General features: G+C 35.1%; 1 protein-coding gene across 2 annotated transcripts; it reads left to right on the forward strand.

Annotated features, from left to right (window-relative positions):
• Positions 1–851: 851 nt before the first annotated feature.
• REV1 (DNA-directed DNA polymerase) lies at positions 852–18509 on the forward strand. Of its 2 annotated transcripts, XM_086435465.1 has the most exons (25): positions 854–1156; positions 1229–1379; positions 1461–1576; positions 1671–1747; positions 2232–2737; positions 5444–5587; positions 5802–5934; positions 6040–6128; positions 6291–6341; positions 6430–6633; positions 6870–6989; positions 8190–8282; positions 11072–11131; positions 11226–11312; positions 11493–11576; positions 11727–11799; positions 12218–12286; positions 12517–12609; positions 13234–13503; positions 13589–13662; positions 14312–14877; positions 16243–16303; positions 17430–17536; positions 17638–17769; positions 17888–18509. In XM_086435465.1, the coding sequence occupies exons 1-23, from the start codon at positions 945–947 to the stop codon at positions 17469–17471; spliced, it is 3375 nt and encodes a 1124-aa protein (XP_086291591.1). In that variant the 5' UTR covers positions 854–944; the 3' UTR covers positions 17472–17536; positions 17638–17769; positions 17888–18509. The 2 variants fall into 2 exon arrangements, with proteins under 2 accessions (XP_086291593.1, XP_086291591.1); XM_086435467.1 differs by lacking the exons at positions 16243–16303; positions 17430–17536; positions 17638–17769; positions 17888–18509 and having other exon boundaries at positions 852–1156; positions 14370–14535.
• The last annotated feature ends 1580 nt before the right edge of the window (positions 18510–20089 follow it).

Raw genomic sequence — 20089 nt, forward strand, 5'->3', positions numbered from 1 at the left:
ATATCTTAAATATTTTGTTTCATTTCCAGCTATCTCGCAATTACCTGAATATGCAATCCCCGCCGTTGTTTCCCTCAGATCCAACGAAGCCTACTCATCGGTTTCTCAATTAGTTTGTGAGACGTCCCTCGAACCGCCTCCTATATATATATATATATAGGGTCCCGTTCAACACCAAACATTTTAGCCAACCATTTTTGTCCTACATAGGTTAGAAGTTTTGGAATGGGCTGATTTTTGGTGAGGATGATCTCTACTGTGAGGAGATCATCCTCACCAAAAATCAGTCCATTCCAAAATTTCTAGCCCCATGTTTACAAGTTGAAAAATCATGGACCGTCCATTTTTTGTAAACCATTTTTGATGGGGTTAGAAGTTTTGGAATGGGCTGATTTTTGGTGACGATTATCTCTTCACCATAGAGATCATCCAAAACTTCTAACCCATGTTTTGAAAAATGTTTTGTCAAAATGTTTGGTGCTGAACATTTCCTTATATATATATATATTCAATTGGGGTGTGATAAATAATTTAAGAAATTGAAGTGTAATAAGTAAGGGGACGATTCAGCAATCCTAAAATTTACCAAGTTTGATGCCAAACATTTTTTAAAATATGGGTTAGAAGCTTTGGAATGAGCTGATTTTTTGTGAGGATGATCTCTATGATGAGGAGATCATCCTCACAAAAAATCAACCTATTCAAAAACTTCTAATCCCATTAAAAGTGATTTACAAAAAATATTTAACACCAAACTTGACGAACTTTAGGGCTGCCGAACCGCTCCCCTATATGGTCGGGTGCCAATATCATCTTTTATAAATAATAAAACCAATTTAAAACCGTGCTGACGCCTGACAAAGCTTTGTAGGCACGCTTTTCTCCTCTCTAACATAAATATAGAACTTGAAGTCTGAAAATTTTGCCGCCATTGTTCCAACAAAATGAGCTTCGATTCCTCTCGTTCCGCAAATTCGGGTGGAAAGTCGAAGAGAATCCTACATTCCAACTCCACCAATCTCTCCCACAGAACCAATAGCAACAATAACAACAAGAGGAAGCCCAACCAGAAAACCCTTGGCATGGCTTGGGGCGCTTCTTCTCTCTCTTCTTCCAAATCTTCCTCTCGCAGATCCCCTTTCACCGATTTTGGAAGGTACTCTCTCTCTTCGAATTCTTGACAAGTTGGTGAATCTCTTTGTTCATCGTTATCTACAAATCTCTGCAGTTACATGGTAGAAAAGAATAAAAAACTCCGGAATCAATTTGACGCTGACGCTTCGAGCTCTTCACTTGGTAATAGCGATTCCAATTCTGCTAAACCGCTATTCCATGGGGTTTCAATCTTCGTGGACGGATTCACTGTTCCTTCTAGTCAGGTTTGTTTTTTTGTTTTTTTGGGTTCATGTTTCCTTCGCTCTAGTAAAGTTTGTGGTGATGACGAGGGTTTCATTGTTTAGGAGCTTCGAGGGTACATGTTGAAGTATGGGGGACGTTTCGAGAATTACTTCTCGAGGCATCGAGTGACTCATATAATCTGTAGTAATCTTCCCGACAGTAAAATTAAGAACCTCAGGTTTTCAATCTCACTGTTAATTTGGAATTTCTATTGTTTTTTTTTTTCCTTGAATATATGTGGTTTTCTTACTTTGGTTTCTTTCTGATAATAGATCCTTCAGTGGTGGGTTGCCAGTAGTAAAACCCACATGGGTGTTGGATTGTGTTGTTGCTAATAAACTTTTGAACTGTAAGTTTTTAGCAAACCCATGTCTTTTCTGTTAGGTCATAAATGATTACTCTTTAAGTGATTTATTGTTTTTATTTTTTCAATTAAAAAATTAATACCGGAAGATATTCTCGACTTTCTTAGTTTCCATGCTCAGGTGTGTTACTTAGCAGTGATTGTCAACATGACATTTCATTTGCAACCCCTTCATTTGACAATCAGGATGCTTGATTTCAAGTTTAATTGGTAAACTTGTCTATCAGTAATCCTTCTTAAAAATGTCCATTATTTATTCCTTCATCCTTATAGTGTAAATCATTGCACCTTGATGTCCTTGGTTCTTGTTTGAGTGACATGAAAGATGGAAAGACAAATTGAACGGATCTACATAATTGATATGTGGAACTAATGGAATCAGGGAGTGATTTTGGAAGATATATTTTAATTCATGTTCATCATTTAACTGTGCCGAAGCTTTTGATTTTATTTATTTATTTCTTTCCAGGGTTTCCTTACCAACTTGACCAGTTCATGAATGAAACATATAAGCAGCCAAAATTGTCTGCCTTCTTTGCTCTCAAAAGCAACTCAACCTCTGAAGACTCTAAAACTCCTTCTAACTGTAATGAGAAATCTGACATTGAAGATTCCTTGCCAAAGGGTTCCGCATCTAAAGAGACAACAGACTGTAAAATGGGTGTATCTATAAAATACAGAATGGAATGCAGTGGAGAAATTGTTCTTGGGCATGAAAAGCCTAGTGGAGTAATAAAGCAAGAACCTACTTCTATAGATGAAAATTTTCTTGAGTTGAGAATGGCCAAATCAAGTTCTACTGATGTAAAAGATGAAGGCAGTGTCAGAGTGTCATTCCAATCTAGTCCTCAAAGGTCGTCAGCTTCCGCCAACAACTGTTCATTTGATAATCAAAATACTAAAGGATCTTCTGTCCCAAGAACTCCATCAACCTCTACTCTCGGTGATCCTAATTTTGTGGAGAACTACTTCAAGGTAACAAAGACCGAATATTGTTTCTTATGTTTAGGTTCATTGTTTTTTTAAATAAAAGTTGGTGATCGCAGTCGAACCGTCTGAAACATGACTCGAATATCATACTATTGTTGTGCTTTGTAGATTTAGAGCATAAATAACTCTTTATTAAAACTAGTCACTGCTTTGGTGGTTTTCCAATCGTTCCATAACTTTTTCGTGATGCTCAAATACAATGAGCCATATATTTTCGTTAAAATGTAGATATTAATGGTTATGTAAGTTTGTTGATTTTTCCCTACTTATGTACTTATCTTCATTGAAAGAATGAGGCATATTTGTGGTTGTTTGCCTTTGTGAAGTGAGGCATTCAACTTCACTACTTATGTACTTATCTTCAATGTTTTTTTTTTTCCCACTAACCAAATAAAAGAAAATGATCAAATAAGCTTATTTGATCCACACACACACACACACACACACACACACACAAAAGTGTCACCTCAGTGAGGTGCTAAAGTCTATGAGGTAGTATCACTGGTTTGGGATCAAAACCCTCTATCACACTTAAAACACTATCTATTAAAAAAATTAAGATGATGAAACCTTAAATCCTTCAATAAGGACAATATTTTATAAACTAAAGATAGTTATAACCCGAGTGGTGGAGTAGTGGTTGAGGGACATGGGTGTGCTCTCTAGGGTCGTGAGATCAAGTCTCCCCACCTATGATTTTTCCTAATGCGCTTGTTTGCCTTGATAGGGCATATCCACTTCCAAAGTGGGTGGGGACACCCTATCGCATAAAGAAGAAGAAGAAAAGAAAAAAAACTAAGGATAACAAGTTAGCTATAGTTCCATATGGTTGTAATTTGACAATAGAGACTGGGAGGAAAGATATCTAAACTTGGTCACTAGCTTCCATCTAATACTTCCTTGCAAGTAACAACGAATAGCCAAAACAAATCCCAAATTAGAGTCAAAATAATATTTTAAATTACTTGTCAAGATAGAGTTGAGAAGTGAGTTTTAATGGCCAATTATTATATTATTAGTCATGTGTATCTGAATTGTTTGCAAGGGACTTGGAGTAAGCGATGGAATTGAAATCAGATGAAAAGTGAGAGTATGATGAATAGAACTCCTAAAATGAGAAAACCAGGGTAAAGTAGATGGATTTTGGATATTTATCTCAAAGAAGAGGTTGAAGCTTATCTAAGTTATCTTCTTGTAGGTCATTTTTGATAGTTGTCAACATGGATGAGTATGGTATCCTTGGCGACACATTTTCGAATGTGCATCATCGCCTCAAGATACTTGCCACAAATCAAATTAAAAAATTACCTGATGTAAATAATAAGAGAAAAAAGGAGAAAAAAAGTGACATTAGGATTTCACGTGGTTCACTGGTGGGTCGAAGACTACGTCCATGAGGCGGTCAAAGGGTGTAAACTACGATGAGAGCATTCAACATGTTTTTCCTACTAATTATTTGGGAGTCCCCCTTTCCTCTTTTTTTTTCCTCCCCTAACACAAGTTGGAATGACGGGAAAAATCTACAAAATTGGAAAGACATCTTCATTTGAATACACCCTTACCTGTTGAATCATGCTTTAAACTAGTTTACTAACTTAAATATCAGGACATATAGGCTCTACCCATTGCGTTTTCCTTGCTAGTAATAGTAAGTTTCATACCTTATTGGCCAGATAAGGATTCTTTTGTCCAAGTGTAAGTGAGTGTGTGTTGAGAAAGGGTAGGAAATCTGGCTGTTCCCAACCCTTGTCAGATTTTTCCCACCAAAGTATCATGGGATGAAAGTAAAAAGAAAAAAAGACGATTGGCTCATTTACTGTGTACAATATTGATTCCACCACACACCTTGCTCCTTGAGGCGTATGCTTTGGCCCTAGTTCATAAATCAGGATACACAAAGATTGAGGAACATGCATTTTATTTTGGTAGGTGAGCTGGACTTGAACCCATGACCTCAAAGTTGCATTGCAAATTTGCAATAGATCAACCAACTAAGCTATAGGTCTAGGCCCTTGGTCCTGGAAATGTTCTGATTATAATTCAGGGGTTTTTGTTAAAAAATTGGCAAAACAACAAAAAATATTTGTGTTAAGTATTTCCTTATTCTGAAATATCATTTTCAATATTTCGTGTATAATTCCTGAATTATATGTTAGGTCCAAATCGCAAATAATTAGCTTTCAATGTCGTTGTCTGTATAATATGTTTTCTCAAAAGTTGAAAAATTCTCGTTTAATTCATGTAAAATATGCGAGCTTATCAACTAGGGACTCGAGGCCTAAAGGCATGACCTGCACACAATGCCTTATGTGTACAACTCTTGCTCCTTGAGAACACTTTAAAACGTTGCTTACCCCATCTAAAAGAAAGTTGTAGGTGATGGATCTGGAATATGATTTACTAGGTACGATGCATTGTTTCCTTATGAGCTCCCAAAACTTCTTGAGGTCTTAAGAAATTTGTTAGTTATAAAGCAGGTACTACTTTACATAATTACTGTTGTTCGTTTTTTTGAAGTTTTCTTTTGATAGTTCAATTATATATTGGTTAATTGCTTCATGATTTTTCACTTAAATCACTTTATTTCTGTTTGACTTTGACTTTGTATGGTGTTCAATTTTGTTTCAGTATGGAATTTTCTAGCAAAGTACCTTTCACAATGATATTCATTGAGCACATTGGATTTTGTAGAACTCAAGGCTGCATTTCATTGGAACCTGGAGAAATCGGTATCGTAAGCGTTTTCCCAGCTTGCCTAATGTGGTCAAATGTGGAGATCCTACTGTTACTGCACCTACTGTTCCCCAGAAATCTGCTATTATCCATGTAGACATGGTAACTTTCTGTCACCAGTGAGAGAGGTTCCTACATTGCTTACTTCTCCAACCTCTCTGTTCATCTTGGGTTTTTTGCTCTTTATGATTGCCATTCATTGTATTTCTGTTCTAGTTTGGACCAGTTAGGAATTCCAAGCCATAAATTGAGAAAGCATGCTTGAATTACTTTTGTGAGTACAAGTTTTTGCAACGGTAATTGTTTGCTGTTCCAGGATTGTTTTTTTGTGTCCGTGATCATCAGAAACCATCCTGAATTACAAGATAAGCCTGTAGCGGTATGCCATTCAGACAATCCCAGAGGGACTGCTGAAATTTCCTCCGCAAACTATCCTGCACGAGATTATGGTTGATTTTATGCTGAGTTGTCCCTTTGTAATTCTGTTTCTAAATATTTTTGTTTGGTGATCGTGGATCTGTATGGTAAATGAAACTATTTTTGTGTCGTTTTAGGAGTAAGATCTGGAATATTTGTTAGAGATGCCAAGGTTCTCTGCCCCCACCTTGTCATTGTCCCCTATAATTTTGAAGCATATGAAGAGGTACGTGGTTCTTTAGAGTTACCAATTTTAAAACGTAGTTTGCAAACAGAAGCTTAGGGGATAACACTTGTTCTTTGCTTCCTTTATAAGTTTATCAGTTGTTGTTGTTGGGGTGTGTGTGTGTGTGTGTGTGTTTGTCATAATTCATTGGATGAATTGCAGGTTGCCGATCAATTTTATGAAATTTTGCACAAGCATTCCAAGAAAGTGCAGGTTTATACATCCCAATGGTTCTTTCCACATCAATCTTCCACTCTCTTACTTAATACCTCACGTAAAACAGTAACTTCTTTGAATGTAGGCAGTAAGTTGTGATGAAGCATTTTTAGATGTATCGGACCGAGAAGATAAAGATCCTGAACATATAGCTTCAATAATCAGACAGGAGATAGTTGAAACAACAGGGTGCACTGCAAGTGCTGGGATTGCTGGAAATCTGCTCATAGCTCGCCTCGCCACAAGAACTGCTAAACCGAATGGTCAATGTTTTATCCCTCCTGAGAAGGTGCGGTATTGGCACTGGGGTATTTTTGTAGATTAGATTAATAATCAATGTAATAAAAAATAATTAAGCTAGTTGTCTTGTTGTACCTTGTCATGTTGCAGGTCTACTAATGCCCTTGTTTTTCAATCTCATAGGCGTTGCCCACTACTTGCTTATTGACTTGTTTAATTTACTTAAATTTTGTATAAATGCCAAGCATGACACCAGCTCTCAATAAATCCATATTTGTTCCCCAGGTGGACATCTATTTAAATGAACTTCCAATCAAGGCGCTTCCAGGCATTGGGCATGTTTTAGAGGAGAAGTTGAAAAAACGACACATTCAAACTTGCGGCCAGTTGTGTATGATTTCAAAGGTTTTATAAGATTTTTTTTTTCTTTGAAGGCTCAAGCTGGTTGCATTGTTGTTCTGTTACATGGGGAATTGATATCTGTTGACCTGCTATCATAATGTCTATTCTTTTTATGATCTATGAGGATTGAACACCCTCACTCTCTTAATTAGTAGCATTGATTTTATGATATTTGCAAAGTTGTAACGATGGGACATAGATGCATGTTGCACATGTTTCTCTGACATAGATGCGTGTTGCATGTGTTTCTCTTGTATTTGCCTTATGGTTGCAGGAATCTTCAATGGTTGCTTCCTCATTAGTCGTTACTGCATTTGATTCCGTTCTCACACCTGTTCCTCTATGTGCAACTAAGATTTTCACTTTACCTTTTAACTTTAATTGGTGCCAGCTGGCTTTCTGTGAACGAATGAGCAATTTTACTATTCAGGACAGTTGCACAACACTGTCTTTCTTGGATCCAGCCTTGTATACTTCGATTTCACTTGAGATTTTTTTTTTCAAAAGTAGTTTGACTTTCCCCCAATGTGATGGAGCTATTTTCAGAAAAACATGCATCAGTAAAAACCAGTCCAAGTCAATGTGTTGCAGACATAGATGTTATAGATAAAAAGTTGAGTGTTCCAAATGCTGTTCCTATATTGAAAGCAAATGACAGGAGATTGAAATCAGTAAGAGGATTTCATTTTAAGTGGATAACACACTCATTAATTTTTCATGCATGTTTCATCTATTTGTCGTCATCAGCATTTCTTACTTTCTAATTTTTATTATTATTATTTATGGTGGTGCTCCAGACTTTGGGAATATTGTCCCATATAACAGAGTTTCAGGTGTGAATCAGTTAAATGAAATGATGCAAATGATTTGTTAAGAATAATTTTTTCTGAAGTTGATTCTTATTTATGAATTGCGAAATTTATTCCAATGGAGTAGATTATATTCCTGTAGTTGTGGTTATAATTGTTTTACTAAAGTTATTTGGTTTATTTATTTTGCAAAGGTGAGAGGTCATTGTAATTAATGCCAATGCGTGTGGTATATCATAATAATCTCTCTTTTGGACATGCTTTAGTTTTCTGGCGGTAGTCATAAATATGTAGAACTTGTTTCTTAGTTATATGATCCATCTTGTGCTATCTACTAAGTATTTGTCATGATATTTGAATCTATAAGTTAGCTCTAAAAGCGTAATTTCTCCAGGAATCTCTTCAAATGGACTTTGGTACAAAGACTGGTAATATGTTGTGGAATTATTGTAGAGGAATCGATAACCGGCAGGTTGGAGTGGTTCAGGTTTGGCAAACATTGTCCTTGACCTAATTTCAATTAAGATCAATGATTTTATATCCTAGCAATTTATACGTAGTGAAGCAATTAGTCTCTCTTTTTTTAGTTGGACAATAACCACAACATGTAAACAACCCATATGTTTTGTAATCATGAATTATTAGATAAGATCTGCCAATTTTTTTTGGGACTATGGTGTACATGGTTTTAAAACTGGCTGGCTTTATAGGGCATCCCACGGACTTTTTTAAGGGTACCTTATATTTATCAATGAGTCAAAACTCAAACCAACACACACATCTTCTAAGGGCATCCCTTCTCTTCATCTCTTTCCATTTGTCACGTCTCAAACATAACAAACCAGTGTAGGTACCGAAATCTCTCCCAACGGTCAATCTCCGATAAGCATCATTGGAGAACAGTACATTTTGTTGGAAAATCATCTCTCACAAGCATAGACCTTTTAAAAACCATTTGGGTTGTTGAAAACCCTGGAAAATATGGAGCAAACTGAAAATGGAGTGGGAAGTCCCCCCAACTGATGGAGATCCTTTAACAATCTCATTCTCCGAAAGTAAACAATGATATCACTATCTTTTTGTGATTACTGCAATCTCTATAGTTTTTTTGTAAACGCCATCAATCATAGGTTTTTTTTTTTTGTAAAGCCTTAATTTCTTAAAAGAGAGGCCCGTTCACAGTAACAAGCATGTAAGTCATCGATGATTTTTTTTTTTTTTTTTTTGAAATTTATGTCATTGTCAATAGGACAGTGACAACATGCATTTACCATGTTGACACTAATCCAGAATTTTTCTTAGACTTCAATCTATGTCAACATGTCTTTGACCATGTCAATGAGAGCCTGTCAACATGGTAAAAACCATGTTGATAGGTTCTTGTCAATACTGACCAAAATTTAAAAAACAAATAACTTTGTTTTTTTAATGATCTCTTGGTATATAGACTCCAGGAAAGTGTCTGGAATAAAAAAAAATCAAGTTTTTGATACAATACAAAACTTGAAAGAAAAACCATAAAATTGACGTGGAAGATTAAAAATAATGAACCTGGTTGGGGTGGAGGTTTTTCTCGAGGGTTCGACGCCTTGAGATCACACTGAAAAATTCATCGGAGTAAGATGGCCGCCGACAAGATTCAACTTGCAGTAGTGGCTGAAGGGAGGAGCTACACATTACTGTTGGGGGGGGGGGGGGGGGGAGATCGATTTAATAGAAAAAAGAAAAGGAGCTGGGATGCCCTAAAAATAAGGGAGCCCATAACCCCGGTCTTTAAAACTTGCATGGCAATGTTTTGACTTGCCAGGTCAACTCGATATCTTTCAATTCTTGGTCAAATTGACCATGTGAATCAGATTGATTTAGCTTGATCTTAACTCGGGTATGATTCAACCATGACTCAATTCTCAACTTACTGGCCTGGCATTTGACCATAATTTGGGTTTTGCCTTTTTTTTAAAAACTCAAATTGACTTGGTTGCAGACTGTCCTAGTTGACTAGGAAACAATGGTAAGCAACATGGATTCAAAGGAAGGCTATTATGGTGTATGGGCATAATGAGAACAATATAGGCCACCTGAACTTTCGAAGATCATATTTTTGCTTTGGAGCTTTTGAAGATGATTTCATTGTTGCCAGTAATGCCTTATATACAATAAGCTCATCTTGTTCTATCATCATGTGTTATGTGTGATGGATGATAACCCCGTCATTGACCACCACTTTGACTATGGGAAGGATCTTTCATTGTGTGTTTAAGATGTGGTTGATATCTGATACGGATTGTGCAATGTCCAACATGGTTACCATAGGCACTTTTCAGGATTTAATTTTGTGATCTTATAAATGCCTTTTTCTATTGATGTGGCTACAATGATACTGTTCTAATGGTAATATAGTAATATCCCCTACATGTGCATTCTAAGATATCTTAGGTGTGTTTTTTTGGCACTAAGAACAATGTGAGTTAGTAAATTTATTATTTATATATAAGACTTTGAACATTCTAGTCTAGTTGGCAATTGATTTTTTACTTCCACCCCCCTTTGAATATGACTATATGAGAACTTATCAAAGAAAAAAAAATGACTATATGAGATATTCTACCAAAAACCTAGGAGGAGGTCTATCGACTTCACTCAAATAGAAAGTAAATGAAAAATAGAGGGAAAAAAAACTATAGAAAAGACTCTAGACCCCAATGCTAAGATTTCTCACTACAAACAAGCTCTAAATTGAAAATAAAATCTTCAAAAAATACACCCTTAAAATCTTTGAATTGCTTGCATCAAACATGAGAACAAGAATGCTGATAATGATATCTGGTATACATGCTTATTCCCATGAAACCCAAGGCTATTATGTTCCTTCCCTAAACGCCAAAACGTAGCAAATGAAGCAGCAACCAATTTCTTTCCTACAAGAAAAAGACCACGGCTGCCAGCTTTGAAAGAGTGATAAAATGGACCCAGTGAAACCCAACAGATGCAAAAAAATGGAAAATGAAATGGGACCATATGACACATGCTTAATCACTATGAAGAAGACGGAGGAAGAGAGAGAGGGTGGGCGGATCAAAGGTGTATATACTTTCGTTAAAATCAGTCAGTTATATAAAACCTATATAATTGGATTGGTCATAGTTTTTACGCTTATCTCCTTTTAGAGTAAACATACTTTCATTAATCTTTTAGAAGGCCATTCATGTTCCTGTCTTTAGTATGCCTAAATTATATCATTGCTGTCTATTGACATACATATGATGTGTTCCACAGGAGACCAAGTCTGTTGGGGCTGAAGTCAATTGGGGTGTGAGGTTCAATGATTTGAAAGATGTGGGTATCTTGCGACTTTGAAGAGTTAATCAACACTTACCTTTGTGATTCTAATGATTGTCTGAGTGAACATTTGTCACTTATCCCATTTCAGAGTCAACATTTTCTGGTTAACCTCTGCAAGGAGGTTTATTTACGCTTACAGGGATGTGGAGTTCAAGGGCGCACCATTACCATGAAGGTATTGTCTTTTTCATTTATTTTTTCCATTAATAATGTATTGACCCACTGAACAATGGACCTTTTTATTTATTGTCCTTTTCAATATCTATTGAATGTTTATTAGGTCTTTAAAGATGTTGATTATGATAATTTAATGGAAAAAATTGAAATACTCTGACCTTTGTGAACGTTTGTTTAGGTAAAAAAGAGAAGGAAAGATGCCGATGAGCCTACAAAATATATGGGGTGTGGGGACTGTGAAAATCTAAGTCGTTCGGTCACGGTAGTGCAAGATGAAAAATGCCACATTGGTTTTTTTTCTTTTACTTATATTTAACTTTTTTTTACATATATTTAACTTGTTCAATTCATCCTTAGAAGCAAAATTATATGGTTGAGTCTTCGAGTTCTATATGCATTATCAATGTTATAGGTTCCAATTGCTACCGATGACGTGGATGTGCTTCAAAGAATAAGCAATCAGCTTTTTGGTTCTTTCCACATAGGTAAACGTGCTTTACCTCATTATATATGAGCTTTTATTGGCTTTCCGCAATGAGCCCCTAGAAATGTTGATGCAAATTAACCTAACCTTTATTAATGGTATTATCATGCATTAAAAACTGTTTTTAAGTTCTTATAAGCAGAATATCTTCTACATCATTTAACAAATGGGGTATATGTTATTCTTTGTCATGTCATCTTTGACTAACGGCTTTGTTTATGGTTTTAGTTACTCTTTTTTCCCTTTTCTTTTTTCTCTTTAGGATGATATGTATACTATATATAGCCCAAATCAATGTTGTCAACGTCCTTTGATATTGCAACTGGCTTCTTAATTAGTTTTCTATTCCAAATGAACTCTACTGTTAGGTTTTTAAATGCAAATGAGTTCCTATCAACCCCTTTAACCTTCTGGCGTAGATGTCAAGGAGATTCGGGGTGTTGGCTTGCAAGTTTCAAGGCTGGAAAATGCAGACATTACTAGACAAGGTAACCTGAAAGATTTTTATTATTTTTTCCTTTTTTGTTGATGAAAATGCATATGAGTTTGATGGCATACTCATGCAATAGGTTTTTGTCTGCTACTTTACACCATCCTTTGAATCATCAATGTTGTTGTGAAATTGCATACCCGGCATTAGGTATTACTGATAAGAAGGATCGTTTTTCGTCTTGTGTCCGCTGACCTTTTCGATGGTTAACTGCATTTTTTTTTGAAGGGCATGAAAAAAATGCTCTGACTTCGTGGCTTGCTTCTGCTTCTGCTAATATGAAAGAACCCAGTTATCCAGCCAAAGGGAGGGTTGATGGAGGTAAATGCAGATTGAATATTGTAGCTCAGTATCTGACTGATCTTTTAACAGATTGAAGTAAGGCTTGTGCCCTGATGCCAGACAGGAACAAAAATTCTCAGAACAAGGATCCTGAGAAGCCTGATACATCAACACTGTACAATTAATTTTATACGATAAGACATGATTCTCATGCTAGTGCACAATATAGAAAAAATATTTTTGATTCAAAAACTTATGTTCGTTGCATCTGTATCATGAGCAGAAAAAATTACTATTGAGTGAACCAAATAATTGATAAAGTCTATTCTAGCTCCCAATTTTATTCTCATTTGTTGGCTTACATGGATATAATGTTTGACTATATAGTGTGGTCTTCTCACCATGATAATCATATACATAAAGCAGTCCATTTTGACTTTACCAATCATATGGAAAGATGATCTGAAGTAACATTTTAATGGGAAAATCTGGATTTTCAATTTCAAATCAAGCTTTTATGTGGTTAGGAATATAAGAGTGGACTGATTTTCATAAAGATGATTATCATGGTGAGAACGCATGGTGTCTAAAACAATAAACCATCACAATTTTACTATACAGTAATTAATTAAAATAGTTTTCTGATATTTCTCCAAATTACAGATCATCAGTTGTTTAATATCAATTCAACTAGTCATTTGCATCAAATGCAAACTAATCAATCCAGTGGTGAGGCTTGTTTAAGCCGGGATTCCACATTGCCTCCAATATGCCATCTTGATATGGGAGTTATAGAGAGTCTTCCTCCGGAAATCTTTTCAGAAGTAAATGAGATGTATGGTGGGAAATTATTTGATTTTGTGGACAAGAATAAAGACAAGGGTGATAGAGTAAGCCGTTCTGTGTGCACAACATCAACTGAGGAAGTGGAAGGTGACTTCTTATTTGTCTATCTTATCTTTGAGGCTCTGCTATTTTGTAAGAGACTGATTGGATATATTGATTTCACTAAACTCAGGTGCAAGGAGAAAGGGAAAGGAACCTCTATTATCTCATCAGGTTGACTTAGACGACACCACAACTGAAAATAAGGTTAACCTTTTCTCTCACTATATTTTATTAGCTCTTTTCTTCCAATACTCAAACGAATGAGCATCCTTAGGTTCAGTAATTAAAGAGTCAGAAGTAATGGATGAACAGCTCACACAATCTACAATTTGTTCATTAATCTGATCGAACAGCTTGTTGGTTGTTGGTGATGAATTCCATTTTCAATGTTGGGAAGCTCTCACAATCACATGTTTTCCATCCATTAAGGTGTATTGGCCTGTTTGGGAGGTAGGACAAGCCTGTTAACTCTTAACAAATGTTCATTGTATCTGAAGGATGCTGCTATCTTTTATACGTTTTGCTAATAGATTGTTTCTCCATTAATGAAAAGAGATTAGTAAAATGTAAAAGCTCATATTTTTGCTCACAAGAGGTACTAATCTAAACAAGAAAATAGAGCTATTAAGAACGAAACTGTGAGTTATATCACTCATGGAAGGGAAAAGTTATCCCTTTTCTTAGTATGAAACGGGGATACTACAATTTCCCATGTCATGACTCATAGATGGACAATGCCAAAGTAGAGTTTCTATTTCAGTATTCTGGTCTAGAAAAGCTAAATCAAGTTTGAGTTGAATTATTCATTTGTTGCTTATTCTTATCCAATTATTCATTTGTTCCGGGTTTTCAGTCTGTCTCTTGTTCTGGGGCTGGATCATCAAATTTGCATATCACCACTGTGGGTGCAGATAGAACTGATGTAATGCCTGCATCTTTAAGCCAAGTGGACATCTCGGTTTTACAACAGTTACCTTATGAATTGAAGGTTGACATACTTGAGTTGCTTCCTGCACACAGAAGGTCAGAATGTTCTAGTGATGGTCCTATAGATATCACAAAGGAATGTCCTCGTGACACGGTAAGGATGAAGAATAATAAAGAACATATGGAAGACTCAAATTCTTTTTCAAGGAATAGTCTTTGGATGGGAAATCCACCGGAATGGGTTGAGAAATTTGAAGTCAGCAATCACTTGATATTGAACTTTATTGTGGAGATGTATTACAAATCTGGGTCGACTGGTCTTTTATCTTCTATTCTGCAAAGCGCAATTTCTGCATTTCCTTTTTTTCTTGCAAGTAATGATCGTGGAGATGAAGCAATTTCCTGCTTGTGTGAGCTTCTTCAGCAGTATATTGAACTAAAGATAAAGTCAGATATCGAGGAGATCTACATTTGCTTTCGTCTTCTGAGAAGGTATTAGTATTTTACCTTTCTCACTATGCATAAAATTTGCTTCACAATTATATAATCTGTGCACCTCGGAGATACTTTTCACAGAATTTTCTCTTAAAGAATTCATATTTTTTCTTGAGGATTTCATGTGAGATGAAAGGGTAGTGAGATAAATATAATTGTATGAATAGGTATGCCACTAGTGTTTTTGATTAGCAATATATTTTAGGCATGGATGTATATATTTTGAGTAATCTTAATTCAACATCAGCTTTTGATGATGCTAGTGTAGAAGTCACTTGCACTGTTTGGTGCAAGATTTTTAATTTCAATTTTGTTAGCTTGGAAATGAAAATATTTCAACCCATATGGATATATTTGAAGATTTTAGAAGGATCATATTTGAAGTAAGAAAATGATCACTAAGCTTGAAAAAACTCATTGCTCTCCATACCCGCTATAAGCACCATTTGAATTAAGAAGAGCAGATCAATGGAATTTTTGTACATGTTGTTCAGGTATATTAGATTCAAGCTTACAAATTTGAATGTTCATATCATGTAATTCAAGTTCATAAAAAAAAATGAGGATCCTTACAACTTGAGGTCATAACCACAAAAATCCACAACCCATGTGTCCCTTTACATGCCTTATCCACTATTAATTTATTAACTTACTAATTATCATACATATTCATAAATATTTAAAAAAATTAATATATTTTTAAATACAAGATCAAATATTTTGTGGAAAAGGAAAATATTCCCAATAATGTTTCATTTTGGTCCCTGCAGAAATAGAAATATTTTATTCTCTCTTTTAAAATAATGTCAAATTTAATACACTGTGATCTTGTCTTTTCATGGATATAAAGAGGGGTTCCAAGACAGGGACTTGTGCGTTGCTACAGATTTGATGGGTTGGGCCTCTGTCTAATTGGTTGTCAGGGGCATTAGAAAAGTTGTTTTATGCGTCCATTTTATTTATGATATTATTTAGTTTGAAGTCGAGTGGAATACTAACCATAGGAATCTAATGACTCTTTCTATCCATTCATTAATAACTTGCACAAAAATATCCCCTTAACACAAACTTTTATCGATAAAAAAAAAAAAAAACATAACTTGCACAAAAATCAGAAGCTGACATAACCAATGTTTGCCACATTCAAGGAGTAACTCATTGTATAATTTATCTACTGTCTAGTGGTATGTTGCACACTATTCGAATTTGTAGGTGCATTATGCTCTATGCGTAGTGATAGTACTAATTACTGGTAAGGTTTTGATATTTTAATTGTATAGTGAAGTGCATTTCGTGGCCTAGTACTATTTTGTACAGCATGACCAATATTTTTAACTTACTGGTTAACGATTGTTCTATCAGGTTGACTGTAAAATCAAGTTTTTTCCTACAAGTATACGACATAGTTCTTCCTTATCTTCAGGTTTGTACTCTGTATCATCTCTTCTTCAACATTACATCCTGTGATAACAAAAATTTTCTTATCTTTCTCCAAGTGTGCTCTTTTCAATTTACAAGTATTTTTTATGATTTTTTTTTATAAAGAGGTTCTGCATAACTTCTGTAAATCACTGCCTAGATATATATAAAAATACATAATGGAATATATTAAGGTTTACTACATATTCTAACTAGCAATATTATTTTTAATGCATTTTGTGTTGCCCTCTTAGAAGCCACTGTGTCCCCAAGGATCCTATTGTTGTGCTCCATTGTAACCGTCCATCTGAGAGAAATTGGAGTATTCCCTCAAAGACTTCCTCTTCCACTGTTTCATCAGAATACCAGCTTGCATTTAAGTTAGACCACCTTTTTTCTGGAACACATTACTTTGGAAAATGTATGAAATAATTCCCAATCTCTGTAATCATTAGACACTATAAATGGGTTATTTACACCTTCTTCTGCCTTAATGAAAAACATTGGCTATATACATGCAATTTCATGTGTGAGGTGAACCACTTTTGTGTTGGATTTGGTTATAATGAAGTTGAAATTATGTCAATTTTAGTTTCCTTTTTGAGTTTTGCTCTCTAGGGATGGCTTATGAGTTATTTTTTTCCGGACTTGGAAAGGAACAATTTTGCAGTAGCATCATCAATTAGTGACGCATGTCAAATTTCTAGTTTGTAATTGATATTGTTAAAAATCATCCTAAGCTCCTAACCCCTCTTACCTGTAGATTGAGGTCCAATCTCAATCAACTCATGCAAATCCTTCTTTCTATTGCGATAATATATTGTTGACATTTATTTGACTCTTCTTCTGTGGATGTTGCAAACTAGAACAGCTGCATTTGATTAGATATGTATCTAAATTACCTTGAGCAGTGATGGACATGGTGCCCAGTTGAACGAGTGCATCTACTTTGTGTCTTTTCATGGATTGCATGAAAATCATAATTATCCCTTAGTATGTTATAGAAGAATCTTATGCTTGAAAACTATGATCTATGGCATGTTGGTGTTTTTCATATTTGGATCTCAACAAATCTCTTCAATTTTATTCTCGATGACAACACTTGTTTTTTGGTACAATCAATCTTCTAGGCTTCAGTTGGTGAGAACTATGGGGGCAACTTGAATATTTAACATGCAGAGGAATAGTCTTGTATTATTTCATCAGAGTGCTTAACCGGGCTGATCCCATTGCCCAAGTAAGAAGACATCCAACAACTGCAAATCATTGAGAGAGACTTTTTTCAGTCATGTTGTAATATCGAAGTATCAGGGGTTTGACACATTTTCACTTGTGTAGGTATCAAAGTTGGAGTTGACAGGGTTCGGTTGGGTGGTTGTTGGCATTAGTAGATTGTTATATAATGTGTACAACTAAGTTGACTATCTACTCGATCGGTAACTTCTCCGCCAAATTATAACACTGATTCAGGTACGCTTCTCTTCCCCTATTATTATTTCTCATGTATGGTTGGTGTACTGGGCAGGATTGAACATTCAAGCTGCATGCAATTTTGACCAATTATCTTCAATCCTCATTTGCGTGATAGGTCTCATCGAAGCACAACTAGGGTTGCCTTCGTAGCTAAATCATGTTGTTTATTGAAAAACCGAGTCAACTTTGGGTTTTACACACCATTGGTTTGATGCAACGTGGAAGGCCTCTAGTGCAAAATCACCGTGCAAGTTTACTCTCTTTTCTTAAGGTAACACTATTTGCAGAACACCTAGAAAGGATTCCTACCATCACTTAAAAATCTCCCTTACAATCCATTGGTATGATTGCACTCCCTTACTAAGGGTGCATGGGTGCAAGTAGATGCTGAAGGAGACATGTGAAAGTTGTATTCAATGAAAAAATGCACACAGAATGGGGCTCAACTTGAGGAATGTAGAGGCTGGTGAACGAGATCAACTGAGAAAAATCTTGGTTCAAGAAAGCAACGTATTTCTGAATATGTTTGAAGTTAGTCCATAAAAATGCAGTGCCATTCCTTAAAGGTGACTAACAAAAATTTTACTTCCCTCATTGGTGAAGCATGTTTCAAAAATCTAAATTTTAGTTTGTATCAAATACAACTCATCATCCACCAAATTTTTAAATAACCTTTTATTTTCAATTAAGTGTGGTAACACTTCTGAAGTTTGAATGGAGGTGATCCACTTTTAAAATTCGGACTTTAGAAGTTTTATTGCCGTTTGTTTTGTTTTAAATTTTAGTCTTAAGAATCAAAATTCAATGTTTTTGTTTTAGTGATGGGGGGACGCTGGATGAAATTTCTGAATTCTAAATTATTATTTTTCTTAAAATACTTTCCTCAAAATACTGATTTCTATCACTTATACATTCTTTATACAAATCTTAAAATTCTTATTTTTAACTTTTCTACCTCTTCTTCTATAATTATGCTGTCAAGGTTTTTTCACTTTTCTTTTTGATTAGTTAATTTACATTTCAATCCACTTTTTCTTTTGATTTTGTTTGTTAAATTTGTAGGTAGTTCACATAATTTTATGTGATCAGATTGTAATTGAACTAGAAAATGAAGGATTGTTTATTGTTTGAGTATTATGTTATTGGAATATAATTTCTCAAGTATGAATTCAATTTGAAAATTATACTTTTGGGGTGTTTGGTTTATTAGAAATCGAAATTAAATGTGTAGATGGTTTTATTACGCATAATATGTTATGTTTTTTGATTAATAATTTATTAGAATTACAAAAATGTAATATTGTCAAAATGACCATTATGTTTTAAAATTTTATTTGTAGTTAGAAGTTTTTAAAAATGATAAACAAATAACTTTTCTAGAACAAGACTTCAGATTCTAGATTTTAGAAAAAAGGAATTAGACTTCAGACATCAAACGTGTTACCAAGCATACCCAAAATGTCTCATTTGCCTTGACTCTCTCACCTCGTTCCCTATTTTCCCTCACCCACTTACCTCTTCTCTTCCGTTCCCTTCCCTTCCCTTTCAGTTTTTGAAGAATACATTGTCTCTTGACCGGGCCTTCACTCATAGACTAATTAGAAAAGGCCTAAAGATCCTTTTCAACTTTCAAGCAGAGATCCAAAATCATTCATCTTCAAGTCTACCTTAACTATAATTTGCCCCCACCACAATAAAATCCTGGTTCTGCCCCTGATCAAGAAGATGGTAAAACTTGTTGAGAGTTAGATAATTATTGTAAACATCGTAAAACCCGGTTGAGTCAAAATAGGATTGGCTTATTCCAAATGTATTACCTATATAAAATTGGATCTCCTGGCTCTTCTGAATTCAAATTCAAAGTGAAGCTAAATTTTTTTGATGTATTTTAAAATGATTTTTATTGAAATAAATTAAATATTGTGTTTCTTACGTATAATAATTGTTTTATAATAAAAATCAATTACTTTGAAAATTAAATCGAGTGATGGAATTGGGTTGAAGAAGTTGGTGAATCCCAAAATCCGGAATTAACGCAAATAGAATCTTTATTGGTCACCACATTTATTTCTTTTTCTCTTTGATGGTGTGGAGCATTTATGGCAAAGACGTCACGTTTTTTATTTGTGGACTGTGGCCTAACAAATGTAGCGAAGACTGGTAAATGTGTTCCAAGGTCAACAAAGACTTCTTGGCGGCTTTTTATGTAGGATCATGCTACAATTCACGACTACTCAAGCCTATCAATTCCCGCACATGGTTACCAAATATGGTTTCTGGTCTCATCTGGGTGGAAATCTCACATTTTGGTTGGGGC

This window comes from Akebia trifoliata, chromosome 3 (genome assembly GCF_017979445.1).
Source record: "Akebia trifoliata isolate Shusen 1 chromosome 3, ASM1797944v1, whole genome shotgun sequence".
NCBI lineage: Eukaryota > Viridiplantae > Streptophyta > Magnoliopsida > Ranunculales > Lardizabalaceae > Akebia > Akebia trifoliata.